Source organism: Protopterus annectens, chromosome 2.part1 (genome assembly GCF_019279795.1).
Source record: "Protopterus annectens isolate FY-2018-M chromosome 2.part1, PAN1.0, whole genome shotgun sequence".
Classification (NCBI taxonomy): Eukaryota; Metazoa; Chordata; order Ceratodontiformes; family Protopteridae; genus Protopterus; species Protopterus annectens.
In genome coordinates, this window is record NC_056729.1 from 1,742,673,248 (window position 1) to 1,742,691,522 (window position 18,275).

Consider the following 18,275-nt stretch of genomic DNA (forward strand, 5'->3'; position numbering starts at 1 on the left):
TTTATGGCCTGAAGAGCTGATGATGTCAAACAAAAACATATCAAAATCCCACACAGATATGACTGCCATCTTACAAAATGTCTCCCTGAATGCACAGGTTGTAGGATGCTTTGTGAAAGTTCACTGCTCAACAGTGAGGTAACTCTGTCAAGAACATCAAAGACACAGCTGCCATAAACTCCAAAGCACATCCTTTTATTTTTTGTAAGTCTGTGGGTTCTATTCTCACACAGAAAGTTCGAATGCTGACACTGTACTACAGGATGGGGGGGGGGGGGGGGCTGCACTCCTGAGTGTGCTGTCCTTTGGATGAGATGTTAAACCGAGCCACTATCTGTTTGAGTTGAAGGTAGCTCAGGTGGATGTAAAAGATCCCATGTCACCTGTTGAAGAAAGTACGGGAAAATGTCCAGGACAAATTTCTGCTAGTAGTATAAAACCACCTTGTCTCTTCCCTGAAAAGGGGCCACTAGCCTAGTGGGACTAACCTGGTCGATAAAGGATAAATAAATAAAAAATAAATATCTGCTGTAAACTCTGGCTAAGGTGAATCCTTTACTGCCAACTGCTAGGCAAAATGTATTTTTCTGCATTTCCATACCAGCACAATGAATACACCATAGTGAGCAGTATAAATCTGACATGTCAGACGCATCTAATAAAAGAAATCCATATCTCAGTTTTCTTTATGCTGTATCATTATGTGCAATGAGGTAAAGGGAAATACAGTAGCAATTTCAAATTAAATTATAGCTTACTTGGTTGGTGAGACAACTTCGAAGCAAAACCTCCTTTCTATATCCTCACAAGGTTTAACCGAGCAAAGTCTAAGGTCTTCTACCACAACTGTCAAAGCATCCTGAAAAAAAAAAGCCATAAAACTAAAACATGAGTCAGAAAAATGCATCACACTTTATTTTTCAGAAACCTCAGTTATACCACAAAATGTATGCAAGTGCTATAAGAAAATACATAAACATCACATGAACAGACTTTGGTCATCAAAAACTCAGGATTCGTAAACGCTCTACAGAGGTAGATAAGTCGACAGTAAAATGCGGTTATTAATCTCATTATTAGGACAGGAAAACAAACTCAAGGTCAACAAGAGCATTCTGACCTTCCAGTAGTCATTTTATATTGCAACACAACGTCAAGGGATAGTGTTCAACAACTTATTGTGAATACGTTATTATCTAGTCGCTTGTTTGCTTATTTATTTGCATTTATTGACTTTCAATACACAGCTTGGTATAACCAATTTTCAGTGGACTCCAGGGAGATAACTTCAAAAAAAAAAAAACAGAACTTTCATAAATTAAAATAAATAAATAAATAAATAAATAAATCTCCAATTGTTTTACATTAGCACAGAGACAGGACAACAGAAGTGTAACATACAACAGTATGTGGTGTTAAATGAGCTTGCACACCAAGAAAGGCAACAGAACTATTCAGTATATACAAACACACAAAGTTACTCTTGAAACAAATTGAAATTGAAGACAAATAATTCTAATATTGTCTGTGTGGCCATTCTGAACACACTGTTTGTTTTAAGCAACAAGGCATGTTTGGACATAGGTACTAGCGTATCTGCCCAGGGCAGGTGCAATCTACCCATAACGGTGAAGGCTGATGTGGCAAATATCATGCCAGAATGGGAAGAATAAAATATAACCTACAGCCAGTGAGAATATTTAGTGCTTTACAAGTCATGACTTAGGCAACAGATATTCTTTATACAGCTAAAGTGTTTAAAATCACTGTCTGATAATTTTCCCCTTAGATACTGAAAGACAACAACAATGCAGATTCTCATATTAGTGGCTACTGTGGAGTGTGGGTATGACTAAAGGTAATGCAACTTGCACAGTGTTATTGGCTCCTCTGCAGATGATCAAAGTGAAATTCCTTGAGCATCAGTAGGCCAAAATAAAAAACACTAAGGAACATTACCTCAAACCGTGTTTTCCATAGGAAATCACTGCAGGGGGGGTTGAATTCTAATTGTCCCCAACAATAATTCACTTCTTTTGGGACATTTCTCCATTCTTCAAGTTGATGCAACCATGAAGTTGGTATATATAAGTTTGCGGGGCTTGTCCCCACACATAGAGTCTGGAAGAGACAAACAAAGTTAATTTTACAATCTTTTGTGATGCGGGCATTATTTTTTGCCATTTGTGATCCATGGGATTTTGGAAAATGGCATTTCATACTGAAACCTTTTTTTTCAGGGAACAAGTCTTTGCTGGCCTGTTTGATATGTTGTAGTCTGTGGCCTGTGTGTTTTGTTGTAATCTGTGGCCTGTTTTATATGTTGTAATCTGTGGCTTGTGTGATATGTTGTAGTATGTGGCCTGTGTGATATGTTGTAGTCTGTGGCCTGTGTGATTTGTTGTAGTCTGTGGCCTGTGTGATTTGTGGCCTGTGTGATTTGTTGTAGTTTGTGGCCTGTGTGATTTGTTGTAGTCTGTGGCCTGTGGCTATTTTAACTCTATAGAGTAGGTATTTTTTTTATTTAATTAGATGTACAAAATGTGCTGCCCAGTGAACTTTATTTGCCAAAGAGACAAGTACATTGGCCCATGGACGCTTTACAACTACAACACGGGTCAATTACAGAAGTATACAGACATTATAAAACAAGTTAAAATGTATTGAAAATGTGGCATGCTGGTTGTACTTATCAGAATCAGGGAGATAGTCTAAGGACAACAACAATACCAGTTGCCAGCCTTCTCTTTTTAGTAGTAATGCTACATATAAATAAAGCATGTTTCAGCCAATCAGCTTTCAGCCTCATTTATTACCATCTCTCCTGTACAATGTGCATTATAAAGGATTAGGATAAGTTCTTTAACTGTAACCAGGATGTTATGTGTCCAAGACATGAGTATCATAATATGATATGACAGTATGAACATGAATTACATTCTAAATATACAATTAAACCTGGCACCTCTGTACAGTCACAGTACAGCACCCCAACATGACTGCACGAGAAATTATCATGTCCTCGTGTTGTGCAAGGTGTACCTCAGGACAATGCTACAAGGGGTGTGGAAAATCACTAAAACCCACATCCCATTAAGCTGTACATTTAACTATAGAAAGAGACATCAGGAATTTAAGTAGCAAAATCGGATATCTAAAATTATTTTTAATTTCTTAACTTGAATGCATTAACTGTGAACTGGCCCTTCTTATTTTTTTTAGCCATGTACTGGACCACAAGAGTAAGGGCAATTCAATATAATATATAGACATTTAGTGTAGCCAATACAGACACAGACAGAACATGTGATTCCTTAAAGACAGTGGCCAAGGATCAGATTTGAACCTGCCTGACACAGGAGCTGTAAGGCAGAGTTCTCATTACTGAACCACCTTATGATGCATATGTTTATTAATATTCCCTTGTAAGTGAAAAGCTGAAAACAACATCTGCCATTACATCATTCCCACACTACAGGCCATCTAAATAACAGCAATAATGGCCTTTGTTGCATGCCGTCTAAGATATTGTCTTGTTTCTTGTCAGTTCAATTTCATAAAAGTAACTGAAAGAATAACTCACCTTTTTTCTGGCATTAATGTTAGATGTTAGCAAAATGACAAGCCATTTTAATGCATGGTTTTCAAGACAAGATAACTCCCAAAAGAAAACAAATGCTTATTTTATTACATACAATTTACTTTTTATTTTTAAGGAGACTTGGAGCACCTGCCTGTTTAAATGGCTATTTGTACAGATCTTGTATGTACGTACAAGTGGTGGGAATAAAGAAATATGGCTAGAAAATGCAGACAATATACATGTGCAACCTGGTCATATTAATACTCATTCAAAATATCTTTATGCTATCCGATTCCTCAAGCAAAACATAAATAATACTTAACCAAATAGTTTACATACAGCCTTAATTTTTTTTTAATTCATATGTTTCAAGCTGTTACCTGGAGAGCTTTTCACGCCAACTTGGCTGCACAAAAAATTGTTTCACAATTTATCCCTAAATATATGCTCTCATTCTGGCCACTGCATGGTTATCTATTCTTTTATTTTTCCCTGTATGTAATAGTAATATGCTACAATAAAAGGTTTAATAAATATAAAATAAATACATAGGTTCATAGGTTCATACTAGGCTATCTGCCCTAGGGCATTTATAAGCCTAGCCAGAGTGTGTTTGGCTTTCGCCACCCATTTTAAATTAATTTTGCTATGCCCTTTTTCGAGGTTAGTATACTGTGCCTCTGTCTAACAGTGACACAGAAGTGATACCCGGGGTAAACCTACAATCTCCCATCCACTCATCAAGATTCCTCTTGAAGAGAGTCAATGAGGGACTCTGCCTAACCTGGACTGGGATTTTATTCCAGAGTGAAGGGAGCCTCTGGGTTATGAATCTGTCCCTCCAGCATGTCCTATTTATTTCAGTGCTGAGGTTCAAGTCTCTCGAGCGTGCAGCTCGATAGGATTTGGATTTTCTGAGGTGCAGCATGTCCATTAATTCCGGGTTGGACATGGCTTTATACGTCAGGCACATATCGCCTCTGAGCAGGCGGTATGCCACTGAGTAGAGCTGGAGTTTCTTTAACCGGGCAGCATATGACATCTGTTTGAGCCCTTTGATCCTCTTGGTGAGGTACTTTTGGGGTCTTTCCAGTTGCTGCAGGTGTCTGGTAAGGTACATCCCAAAAGGGGCATTGTACTCAATTATGGGCCTGATGAGGGGTGAATAAAGAGGCACGATGACCTCCCCTGATCTAGATGTGAATCCCTTCATGATTAGGTGGGCTATATAAATGTTTTTCTAACCACTTTGGCCACGTGGTTGTCAAATGAGAGATTGCTATCAACTTGGGTCCCCAGGTCCCTAATTACTTCTTTTGTACTTAATGGATTACCACCTATGTGGTAATTTGTGAGCACTTTGTTTTTGCCAAAGGGGATGACTATACACTTTTTGGCATTTAGCTTAAGGCCATGGCTCTGGCACCAGTTGTCTGTTTCTATGAGGCCCTTTTGGAGGATGCTTGTGTCGGCTGGAAAGTCTACCATGGTGCCCAGTTTGCAGTCATCTGCGAACTTGGTCAGCCACAGCATAAATAAGGAATGTGTCTCATTATGAAAAATTTGCTCTGAATGGCGTGCTGGGTTTAATATGAGATGCTTTTTTGCCAAGGTGGCCTCAGTTTCCTCACTGGTCTGTCAAAACAGAATGCATGAAATAAACATCCAATGACACTGTTTCTAAATTTACTTCAAGCCCAGAAACATAAACCCAACAAAAATAAACAGATCACAAAACCCTAGTGGCAGACAAACACTTATCGTCACTTAAAACCAAAAATGTGTTAATGTCTGTCCATATACTTTAAACAGAAACACTTACCTTTAATTTCTTCTGGTACACCAACTGGCTGTTCTGAATTGAAAACCACCGTCTATGAGGAAAGAAAAATGCATTTAGAGTTGCAAACTTGTATGTCCAGAAAATAATTTCACAGATGTGTTTACTACTTCTACCTATATTAGGGGCTGCAATAATTGCTGCAATTTATAAAATAGGAAGCGTTTCTTTAAGAGACGGTAACACAAACAGCTGTGACACTGAGCAGATATAATGCAGCTTATCTGTCATGTTTTTAAGTGGCAACTTTTCACAAATTGGCATTGTCGAGAGACTCTGGCAAAGTCAGAACCTCACATATGGCTGCTAGCTGTCATATTTCATTACAACTAACCTATGAAAGAACAATTAGACAAAGAAAATAGTTCTTCTGGCTTCGTATGTGGGAGCAGATCTAATGACACAATGAATCAATGCTTTACATTCCATTAGCGCAGAATTTAAAACAGGAATCCGATTCGTAAATGCCCAAGGAAGGAAAAAAAGACGTGAGGCTAAAATGTGCAAACAAAAAAGCAGATTACAAAATCTCTAAAGTTCATGTCCCTCTGTATTAAATGGTAGTTGCATAAAAGGAGGGAAATATTTTATGATTATGTTTCAGGATACTTTTACTGTCTACTAAAACATAAACACGGAGAAAAACATTTGAAACAATGGCACACATTACTCTGAATATATGAACATCACATTTCTTTAAAGACATTAGCATCATTTCACATCAATCTCATTTAATTTCCATGTGCTTTTCTAAGCATTACACTTCAAAAGAACTCATTAACATCGTGTATAGTTCTAAAGCAGAAAAGGATGTGAACATCAGAATTTCTAGCCATGCAATAGTAGGCAAACTGGGATTTCAGAGCACTCCTAATAATCAATTATTTGAAATATTCATAACAGATCAAAAGAACACAGTGGGCACAGAGGTGAATCATAGCCTTCCATACAGCAGATGGGTTTCAAAGAAAATCCTTTATTTCAGAAGATATTAATCCCATATGCATGTATTAGAAACAGATAATTGGTAATGCTAAGCTAAGAACTAGCAGCATGGAAAAATGGGCTGACATTCTGATTAAAAATGGACCAAAATTAGAGGATTTCATTGTGTCCCACGAAAAAAAAAGATCAGGTATTAGAAGATAGCAACCACAGACTGAAACAAGAAAACCAGTACAAGAGGCATCCCATTGACATAATGATTTCAAATGAAACCTTTGAAAAACAATAAAATTCGAACTAAGATAGCATAGCAAATCCAGTCAATGACTCAACAAGCAGCACATTGCCTTTAGTAATAGAAGATAAATAGATTGTGGGATCTACTCCAGTTGTTTGGATTCATTTTCCAGTACTAACATGCAGTACAACATAATCGAGGTACTGCACTCCTGAGTGTGCCGTCCTTTGGATGAAATGTTAAAGCAAGGTCTAATCAGCCTAAGTTGGTGATATCTTGGGTGAATGCAAAAGATTATCGATATTTCCCCCAGCTTTGCCTGGAATGGCCTGCAGCTCTCACTCTGGTATTCATATACTGGCTAAAACTTTAGCTACCCTCAGTGTCTTTTTTAGGAAGATTTCACCTGATGGACATCCCAGTATAGCAAATGTCAATCTGAACAATATCACAGTAGGACTACTGAATGCCAGTAAATAACAACAATAACAAAATCTCTGAACCTGAGGCCTTCATCACTCTCAAAGACATCAGCATTAGAATAATTACATAACCCTGAGTTCATGTAATGACAGCAGTCCATCTAATTTAGGCTACAATCCCTATGCTTGCTTCAATTCTAGGGGTAACTATGGGGGAGTTTCTGTATTCATTCATGACCCCATTGGCTCTTGCCAAATACTGCATGACACAAGCCTGGGACCAGATGAAGTTCTAGTAACACTCAATAAAATTATATTACCACAATACGGCCAATTATAAAACCCCAAATACAACCTCTTTCATATGTTCATAAGTGTATATTAGGTTAATGACCGCTAGGGCCCTTATAAGCGAAGACATACAACCAAAACGTGATCCACAAATTTTATTTATATAGGCTGTGATTTACTAACTGCCCCTCTCCATCAGAGACATAGGAGCAAAACCAGGGGTGAAATTCTGATTACCCATCCACTGGTCCATGATGCTCTTAAATAGAGATAGAGAGGACCTCTGCATCACATGGAGGGGGGAGCCTGTCCCAGATAATGGGAATTCTCTGAGAAACACATATGTCTTTTCGGCAACCCCTTTTTATGTCGCAAGCAAAATGTAGGTCTTTTAATCTGGTTGTTCTGATGCTGTTTGTTTTGCAGATGTGCAAAAGGTTATCAACACAGGGTCAAGGGGTACCTAGTATGCCAGGCAAAGAGCACCTCTCAGAAGTCTATACAATAATGAGTAATGGGACAGGGCGTTGAGGCAATCAGAATAGGGCATTGCATTTATTCCCTGTATTCTTTATGTAAGGAACCTTTGTGGCCATTCCAGTTGCATGTGTCTGGTCAGGTACATACAAAAGACGCATTATGCTCTATAAAGGGTCTTGATGAGGGATGACTACAGTGGTATGATGACCTCTCTGGCCCTAGATGCCATGCCCTTGCTTATAAGTTGAGCATCACAGTCCTCCATTTATGTGGCACAAAGCCTCTTTTAAGACTATAGCTAAATAATGACTCCAGGCCACAAAGGTCTTTTGGATTAAGCACTTGGGCTTCAGACCAGTTGTTTTACATTAGGAAGGTTTGTGGCCTGCACTGTGGTGGTAGGCAGGTAGCTTACATCCTTCTAAGTTGGGAACTGCTGATTGAGGGCTCAGTGTCTGTTATTCTAAAAGTGTATTAGTTCTGGTTTAAGCACTTGGGCTTCAGGCCAGTTATTTTACATTAAGAGGGTTCGTGGTCTGCACTCTTGTGGGAGGAGAGGCTGGACTCTGCCCTTCTGAGCTGGGAATTTCTGGTTAAAGGTTTATAGTGCCTGCATATTTGAACCGTTTCTTACTGAAATTGGTACACCTTGTTTGCTGTAGCATAGACTAGATCCAGGCCTGCTGAATCTAGCTTTGTTTGTATGCTTATTGTTTGTTTGCTTGTTATTTCCCTGAAATGCGAATTTCACCTAAAACGCGGCTTTTCAGCACTTCTGTGGCTCTCTAGTGATATCTGCATTGCTTACTGTACTTATTTCCTTGTTTCACTTGAAAGAAAGTTACTGTTTGTCGTTTTTGCATTTAAGTTACCTGTAACACATTGCATTTTAAGTTACCTGGCACTTGCTCACTAAGTCAGCACTAAAAAATTAAAAGCACTACACCCTCACAAACTCCCCTCGAACCTTGTTCCCCATTGGCCCTTTTTTCAATTATAAAGGAATTCCCAATACTATTCTAGCATGTCCAAAGGTCAGTTGTCAATCTCCTCTCCGGTCCAGCTGGTGAATCTGGGAATCTTGAGGCAATGTTACAACTGCCTCATGTACACAGACAACCCTCTCCTCCTCCCAACAAATTCCAACACATGTGAGAGATGCAACCATATAGCCAAACTGGAGGCTAAGCTCTCTCAACTCAGTACTGGCGTAACCAGTCAGGAGGAGAAGGAAACCACACTCACTACAATTCCAGTCTCACATAGACCTACCACGACAGCAAACCAAACACATACACACACAAAAACATACTCAGAGGCTCTAAATAAAAATCTGCCTAAGCAGCAGAGACCTCCAAAGCAGACACCCAAGCAACCACTACCCCAGAACAAAACACGTGCAACACATAGCTCACAAAGCCAGTGTGCCGAACAATCACAGCCCTTAAGGCTAAACAACACACCTGATACACTTGTAATAGATGACTCTATCTATCAGACAGGTGCAATACAGTTGGCAAATAGACTATTCCCAGCTTTGTTGTTGGATTTGAAGAAGTCTGCTAGAAGCTTGGTGGCAGAGCGTAAGGAAGAGATGTTTTTATAAGGTGTAATAAGAGAGCTAAGTATAGTAGTATTTGAAGGCTGATAGAAGATTTTGTGGGTGATGGTTAATTGCTTAAGTAGAATCTGATTATGAAGTTCGAGCCAGCCTAGTTGTTTAAGATTAGAGCAATGATGGGTGCGAATTCCTGTTGCAAATCTGGCTATATTATTGTATGCTGTTGCTAGTTTATTGTAATTAGCTTTAGATAAGTTTGAAAAGATAGGTGAGGCATACAGAAGAGTGGAGAGTAGGTATGTTTGTGCTATAGTGCTTCTGGCTAAGATTGTGAGGTAGGGTTTAAGCCTATAGAGTGATCCAAGTTTTCTATTGACTGACTTGATGGTTAAGTTAATATGGGAATCAAAGTTAAGATGGTGGTCAATTGTGACCCCAAGGAGTTTGGTAGTGGGTTCTGGGGATATTACAGTGCCATTATTAGAAGTTATGTTAAATGTAAAAGAAGATGATTTTTGTGTAGGTGTAAAAAGTAATAATTTAGTCTTTTTGGGGTTCAGTAAGAGGCAATATTGGTGAAACCAGTTTTTGCTGTAAAGACTTTTTGTGTAGTAACTTGAAGCTCAGTTGGGGAGGAAGCTGAACATATTAGTGTAGAGTCATCAGCATATTGAATACAGATGGAGTATGGAATGGACTGATGTAGATTGTTGATAAAGATGGAAAAAAGGAGAGGTCAAGTATTTAGCCTTGTGGTACTCCTATTTTGATTGGAAGAAGAGAGGATAAGTGATTTTCCCAAAGTACTGCTTGTTGTCTATTATTCAAGTAGGAATAAAACCACTGGATAGTCGGAGAGTCTAAGTTAAATGATTGCAGGATATTTAGTAAGAGAGGATGGTTAACCATATCAAAGGCCTTTGAGAGGTCTAAAATTGTTGTTCGGTTTTATTAATATTGTCAGTGAATGATAGTAGAGCAGTGGTGGTACTGTGTTGAGGTCTAAAGCCATGTTGGCAGTCTGCTAGAGGATTGTTTTGGAGGAGATGATCAAGTAATTGCCTATGAACACATTTTTCCATGATTTTAGCTAGTGGAGAAAGAAGAGCTATGGGACGGAAGTTAGAGAGCTCATTTGAGTTACCACCCTTATGAAGTGGAATGATGTGAGAGACCTTCCAGAGGGTAGGAATAGTTTCTTCAGTTATAGTTGGTTTATTAAAATGGAGACAGGAAAGGCTAGTGCTTTGGCTCCTATTTGTAGGTACTCAGCTGGGATAAGGTCAGCTGAGGGGTGCATAGTTTAAGTTTGGTAAGTAAGGTATAGATGAGGTCTGTCGAGACAGGTTGTAATTTGAAAGAGGGTTTATCATTAAGTGAGGTACTTGAGTGGATTTTGGAGATAAAGTTGATGCCAGGGTAGTGACAGTGTCTAAGAAAAATGAGTTGAAAGTGTCAGCAATTTGTTTGGGTGTAGTTTGAGTGAGGTTAGAGAGTTGGTGTTTTGGAATGGCCAGGGTGAAGAAGTTTGTTAATACCGAATTTTTGAGGATTTTGACGTTGAGAGCATTGGAATTCCCAATAGTAATTTTCTTATCTTGGAATATTAGTTTCTTTGTTTCGTTTCTAAGTTGTTTAAAGATTATGTGGTCAGCTGGGGTTTTGGTAGATCTCCATTTGTTCCAAGTCTTATTTCTAAGTAGCATTTTTTGTTTGGTTTCTTTAGTTAACCAGGGAGCAGTCTTAGCTTTGGTTTTATTAGTCTTTTGGGGGCATGGCAAGGCTCTTGCTACCCCCATAGTGCCTTTTTTAGGCAAGGCTCAAAAGACAAACCCACCTCCATAGGTATCACAAGAGATAAGAAATTAAGAGTAATGCTACTCAATGCCAGAAGTCTAAACCTCAAGATGCATGCACTCGAAACTGTCCTTAGCATGGAGAACATCGATATCTGTACAGTAACAGAAACCTGGTTCACGGCTCCCGAGAGCACCCCAGCACTACCAGGTTATACTTCATACCATGCTTTTCGGCCCCAAAACTTGGACCGAACCACAAAAGGAGGGGAGTATCAATATTGGCCAAAGATACCCACACCTCCAGGTTGGTGGCACAGCACGAAGCATCAGAGACAATCCATGTGCAACTAACAGTGGGTAAAACTGCCTTCCAGTTTATAGCCTGCTACAGACCACCCTCCCAAACCCAGGAACCCCACTCGGCCTTCCTGAAAACACTGGAAAATATGAAGGTCTCTCCAAACACCATTATATTGGGTGACTTCAACTACCCAAACATAGACTGGGAGCATTACTCTAGCTCCAACACCCTAGCCCAAAGGTTTCTAGAATTTATAAACTCAGATGCTATGGAACAACTTGTTACCACTCCCACAAGAGGGCAAAACATACTGGACCTGATCATTACCAACATGGGGACTCTATGCTCCAGACCAGAAGTGTATCCCTCACTGGTAAGATCAGACCATAAATTAATCTCACTGGATATTCACATCCCGACCCCAGCCCCTGCCCAGAAAACCACAGTGAAAAACTTCTCTAAAGCAAATTTCACACTCCTCAAAACCGAGGTGGAATCCTTCAAAGCCCCTGGGCCTGTGGAAAATACGGCCCAGACCGCAGAATCCTTTATAAACGCATTCTATGAACACCTTCAGGAATGCATGGATCATGCAATCCCAAATAAAACCAAGACCCAATCCTCCAAAGGCAGATGTCCTGTCTGGTGGATCCCAGCCATAAACAAACTATACAATAGAAGGAGGAAGCTATACTACATGATAGAGCAAAATCCCAAAAAGGGAAGGCATCTCTGATCAGTATTAGCAAAAAACTACGGGCACTCAAAATCGTCTAAGACCAGCTTCGAGAGGAAAATTGCACAGGACACTAAGGATAATCACAAGGCTTTCTTTAGTTATGTTAGGAACCTGTGGAATTCCAGATATGCTCAGAATTAGTCCAAATGACAAAAATACACCGAACCCACAGACATTGCCAACATCTTAGCTGACAGGTTCAGCTTAAACTTCTCCCCACCAAAAGGCAAATGTCTATCCCAGCAGAGTGCTGCCCCCCTGACATCTCAAATGCTTCGGTAAGAGCTGCCCTCTCCAAAGCAAAAAACACAGCATCAATGGGACCAGACGGTGTCCCAGGCTCGCCCTACATGAATTCCAAGAAGAGCTAAACCCAAACATAAAACTACTGTTCAATCTCAGCCTTACTACAGGATATGTACCCAAAGAGTGGCGTACAGCAACAGTGGTCCCTCTCCACAAAGGTGGTGCCTCAACGGATCCTGGAAATTATCGCCCCATAAGCCTGACTAGCTTGGTCTGCAAAGCTTTGGAAAGGATCATCATGGACCTCATAAATAAAGATATTGGGGACGTACAGACACTGGATCCTACCCAGTTCGGCTTTGTTAAGGGCAGATCCTGCCTCTTAAACCAAGTCGATTTCTCTGAAACAGTCACCAAGGCCATTGACGAGGGGAAGGTGGTCCACACAGCCTACCTGTACCTCACAAAAGCCTTCGATACAATACCCCACTCGGGCATTATAGATAAGCTCACCAGCTTAAATATAACCCCCTATGTAACTAGATGGGTTGCAAACTGGCTCAAGGACAGAACCCACATGGTTAAAATTGCTGGAGCCATGTCAGACTCCAAACCAGTTACAAGTGGCATCCCACAAGGCTCAGTCCTGGGACCTCTCTTGTTCGGTATACATTTCTCTGAGGTACAGGCCAACACAGAAGGACTGTGGCTGACCAAGTTCGCAGAGGACTGCAAACTGGGCGCCTTAATCGACTCTCCAGCCGACACAAGTATCCTCCAAAAGGGCTTCATAGAAACAGACAACTGGTGCCAGAGCCATGGCCTCAAGCTAAACGTCAAAAAGTGTATAGTCATCCCCTTTGGCAAAAACAAAGAGCCCACAAATTACCACATAGGTGGTAATCCATTAAGTACAGAAGAAGTAATTAGGGACCTGGGGACCCAAGTTGATAGCAATCTCTCATTTGACAACCACGTGGCCAAAGTGATTAGAAGAACATTTTATATAGCCCACCTAATCATGAAGGGATTCACATCTAGATCAAGGGAGGTCATCGTGCCTCTTTACTCATCCCTCATCAGGCTCATAATTGAGTACAATGCCCCTTTTGGGATGCACCTTACCAGAGACCTGCAGCAACTGGAAAGACCCCAAAAGTACCTCACCAAGAGGATCAATGGGCTTAAACAGATGCCATATGCTGCCTGGTTAAAGAAACTCCAGCTCTACTTAGTGGCATACCGCCTGCTCAGAGGCAATCTGTGCCTGACGTATAAAGCCATGTCCAAACCGGAATTAATGGACATGCTGCACCTCAGAAAATCCAAATCCCATCCAGCTACGCGCTCGAGAGACTTAAACCTCAGTACTGAAATAAATAGGACATGCTGAAGGGACAGATTCATAACCTAGAGGCTCCCTTCACTCTGGAATAAAATCCCAGTCCAGGTTAGGCAGAGTCCCTCATTGACTCTCTTCAAGAGGAATCTTGATGAGTGGATGGGAGATCGTAGGTTTACCCCGGGTATCACTTCTGTGTCACTGTTAGACAGAGGCACAGTATACTAACCTCGAAAAAGGGCATAGCAAAGTTAATTTAAAATGGGTGGCAAAAGCCAAACACACTCTGGCTAGGCTTATAAATGCCCTAGGGCAGATAGCCTAGTATGAACCTATGAACCTATGAAGGAGTCATGAGAAGTCATACTTTAGACTATTCATGAGGCATCCTGGGATGTTATCAGGGCCCACTGAGGCCATGTTCTTGACTTTATAGGTTCATAGGTGTTTACTAGGCCAATGACCACAAGGGCTCTTTTATGCCTAGCCATGCATCCCAAATCTCTGACAAATTCTGGTACCTTTGATAAGTGTAAGCAGGGGGCTTGGGAGATGAAACATTTACAAGCAGGGGCCTGGGAGGAGATGAACCATTTACAAGCAGGGGCCTGGGAGGAGATGAACCATTTACAAGCAGGGGCCTGGGAGGAGATGAACCATTTACAAGCAGGGGGCCTGGGAGGAGATGAACCATTTACAAGCAGGGGTCTGGGAGGAGATGAACCATTTACAAGCAGGGGCCTGGGAGGAGATGAACCATTTACAAGCAGGGGCCTGGGAGGAGATGAACCATTTACAAGCAGGGCCTGGGAGGAGATGAACCATTTACAAGCAGGGGCCTGGGAGGAGATGAACCATTTACAAGCAGGGGCCTGGGAGGAGATGAACCATTTACAAGCAGGGGCCTGGGAGGAGATGAACCATTTACAAGCAGGAGCCTGGGAGGAGATGAACCATTTACAAGCAGGGGCCTGGGAGGAGATGAACCATTTACAAGCAGGGGCCTGGGAGGAGATGAACCATTTACAAGCAGGGGCCTGGGAGGAGATGAACCATTTACAGGCTGCCCGTGTCCATTGGAAACATAGGTGACAACCAGGGATGAATTTCCTGTTCCCATTCAATTGTCCAAGTTACACTCGAATTGGGTTAGGGAGGAACAGTGCTTCACATGGATGGGGAGCCTGTTCCAGCGACGGGGTAGTCTCTGACATACATACTCATCTCTCCAGTAGGTCCTATTTATATCAGAGGCAAAGTTGTAAGTCTTTAGAATGGGTAATTCTGGTGCCGTCTGTTTTGCTGATACACAGGAGGTCCATCAGAGTGGGGTCTGACAATGCCCTGTATGCCAGGACTAGATCTCTCCTCAACTGCCTGTATGAGACAAAATACAGGAATAGAGGTGGTCTGCATAGGACATTTTGATTACACCCTGTATTCTTTTAGACAGGAAGTTCTGTGGACATTTCATTGGTTGGATATGCCTGGGGGCACTGTATTCAATGACAGGTCTGATGAATGCTGAATACAGTGGAACAATGACTTCCTTGGACTTAGATGCCATACCTTTGTTTATAAGCTGCGCAATATAGAATGATTTACTAACTATTGTAGACACGTAATAGTCAAAGGCTAGATTACTATCCATGTGTGTAGCTAAGTCCTGACTACTGGGTCAACTCTAAGGGATGTGTTGTCAATATGATAGTTACCAGGGGTGAATGACTTCCCGAAGGATACTATTATGTATTTCTTGGCATTTAGTTTTAGTCCATGGTTCCAACAACGGTTGTTTGTCTGAGTCAGCCCTTCTAGGAGAACATTTGAGTTGGTGTGGGATTCAACGACAGCTCCTAATTTGCAATCATCTGCAAATGTAGTCAGCCAGAGGCCAGTGACATCCGCTTTGACTTCAGAGAAGTAATTGCCAAAAAGGCGTGGTCCAAAGACTGATCCCTGAAGGACTCCACTTGTGACTGGCCTCTTTGTAAAGGTGGACTACACAATTTTAACTTCTTGGGCCCGTTTGTGAGCCAGTTGCCTATCCACTGGGTGACATATGTGTTTGTACCTAACCTCCTGAGTTTGTCAACGATGCCTGAGTGAAATATTGTGTCAAATACCTTGGCCAGGTCAAGGTAGGCAGTGTGAACCATTTTGCCATCATCCATTGCTTTAGTGACATTCTCAAAGAAGTCCACTGGATTGAGTAGGCATGACCTGCCCTTGATGAAACCAAACTGGGTTGAGTCCAGTGTCTGGAGGTTTACTACATCATTATTGATCACTTCCATCATACGTTTTTTGCATGGCTTTGCATATAAGACTAGTAAAACTTATGGGTCTGTAGTTTCCAGGGTCTGTAGATGGCCCACCTTTGTGCAGAGGGATGACTGTTGCTGTTCTCCATTCATCAGGCATGAGGCCAGTTTGGAGGCTAAAGTTAAATAGCAGTTCCAGACAGCCCAATAGGTCATGTTTCATGCCATTTAGAAGGCATCTTGGGATAGTGCCTGGGCCCATTGATGCAGTGTTCTTGGCCTTAGAGACAGAGCTTTACGGATCTGTTCCCTAGTGATAGCAGGGGGGAGTTACATTTGATTGTATTTCCTGAGGGAATGTTGAGGGGGAGAGTTATTGGATTAAAAAAAAGGGGGGGCCTCATCAAGAGGTAAATATTTTAGAGGAGACCAATTACAAGCTTTGAGTTCTAGGTGGAAGTCTTGTTTGAAATTTGTTTTGTTCCTGGTAGTTCTGAGTTTAATATTATTGGCTATATTGCTCTTTAGTCTGTTGATGAAAGTGATTAAATGGTCACTAATATTATCTGGTAGTGTTCCTGTGGTATAGGTCATTGGGTTGCAATTAACTAGTATCCAGTCCAGGATGCTCTGTTTAGAGCTGGTTTTGTCTATTCTTGTAGGGATGGTAATCAGTTGATGAAAGCCATAGAGATTTATATGTGAAGAGGGTATTTGGGAAATACAAGAATTCCAGTCAATATTAAAGTCTCCTAGTAGTATAGTTTCCTGAGGGAAGGAGGTTGAGAGCCAGCTAAGAAGGTTTTCAAGGGTATTAATGTTATTTCCTGGTGGGATGTAACAGCAAATGATATAGATGGATTTATTTGTATTCAATTGTAATTTGGTCATTAAGATTTCACTATTGCATAGTGAGGGAGGTTTGGTATCTAGTAGGGTAACCAGTAGTTCAGTTTTGTAAAGTACTGCTACCCCTCCACCCTTTTTGATATTGCGGTCAAGTCTAATGATATTATATCCTGGTGGTATTATGTCAATGTCTTTGGTGTCTGCCTTTAGCCAGGTTTCAGTTAGGCAAAGGATATCAAAGGAGTATATGTCTAGGAGGGCATGGAGTTGAGTTGTTTTATTATTCAGGCTACGAATATTAAGGTGGGCTATCTGAAGGGAAGTGGGGCTGGAGGGAAGACAAGAATAAGTTGCCTGTTTAATTGAGGGGATAGTAGGGTAATAGGTATTTGGGCCTGGATTGGGGTGAATGTCGCCATAAGTGAATAAAAGTTGTTGGTGACTATAGGTATGTTTGCAAAGTTTGGAAAATAATGGCAAAGGCTTCACAAGTTGAAAAAACTTGATATGTGTTGCTCTGTGGTATTGAGGTTTAAGGTATGAAGAAGATGAGGTAATGTTGCAGTGAGATTGTTGGGTGTATTCATAATGGGTGTTAGTTTGTTTTGCTGTTAGATGGGATAGAATAAGCTTTTTATTTTCATAGAAGGTAAGGGAGTAGGAGATGAGAAGAGTATTTAGGAGTAGGATGGAGTAGAGAAGGATGTTATATCTGGAAATGCTTGGGTTATACATAGTAAGTGAAGGTGTGGTCAAGGAAACAGGAATAGGATGGGCAGGGGATAGGGAAATAATAGGGTAAAGCTAATTAATCTTGTTATCTTATAGGTTGATGTAGCACTGGATTCGGGTGTGGAGATAGAGAGGTAATAGGGTGGAGCTAATTGAGTCAGAGATGTTATTGGTGGAAATAGTAGTGGGATGGGTTATACACGTATAAGTGTAGGGCCACTGGGGGTGGGTGGGAATTGGGGTAGGGTAGGGGCGAGTGAGCCAGAGGCAACGGAGCGGTAGACAAGGAAAGGTAAGTTGCACAAGAAACAATCAGTTAGCTCGATTGTGAGGTGGGTCAGAGAGACCTGGAGGGAAGTTAGAGTGTACAGACTAAGCTAATACAATAATGGATTCCTGAGCATTACCACAAAAAGGGTAAATGAAGGGAGGGCAGGAGGTCATAGTGGTTAAATGCCAGGACTAGATCTCTCCTCAACTGCCTGTATGAGACAAAATACAGGAATAGAGGTGGTCTGCATAGGACATTTTGATTACACTTGTATTCTTTTAGACAGGAAGTTCTGTGGACATTTCATTGGTTGGATATGCCTGGGGGCACTGTATTCAATGACAGGTCTGATGAATGCTGAATACAGTGGAA

The 18,275-nt window shown here is 41.1% G+C and overlaps 1 protein-coding gene across 4 annotated transcripts in view; it reads right to left on the reverse strand.

Moving 5' to 3' along the window:
* The window catches only part of ACAP3 (ArfGAP with coiled-coil, ankyrin repeat and PH domains 3), a 1,969,869-nt gene that overhangs the window by 116,605 nt on the left and 1,834,989 nt on the right, over positions 1–18,275 (reverse strand). For all 4 annotated transcript variants that reach the window (XM_044063200.1, XM_044063202.1, XM_044063201.1 and 1 more), the window contains exons 12-13: positions 5,406–5,457; positions 759–859 (exon numbers count right to left, since the gene is read on the reverse strand). In XM_044063200.1, coding sequence (XP_043919135.1) covers positions 759–859; positions 5,406–5,457 — 153 coding nt within the window. The remainder of the gene's footprint in view (positions 1–758; positions 860–5,405; positions 5,458–18,275) is intronic.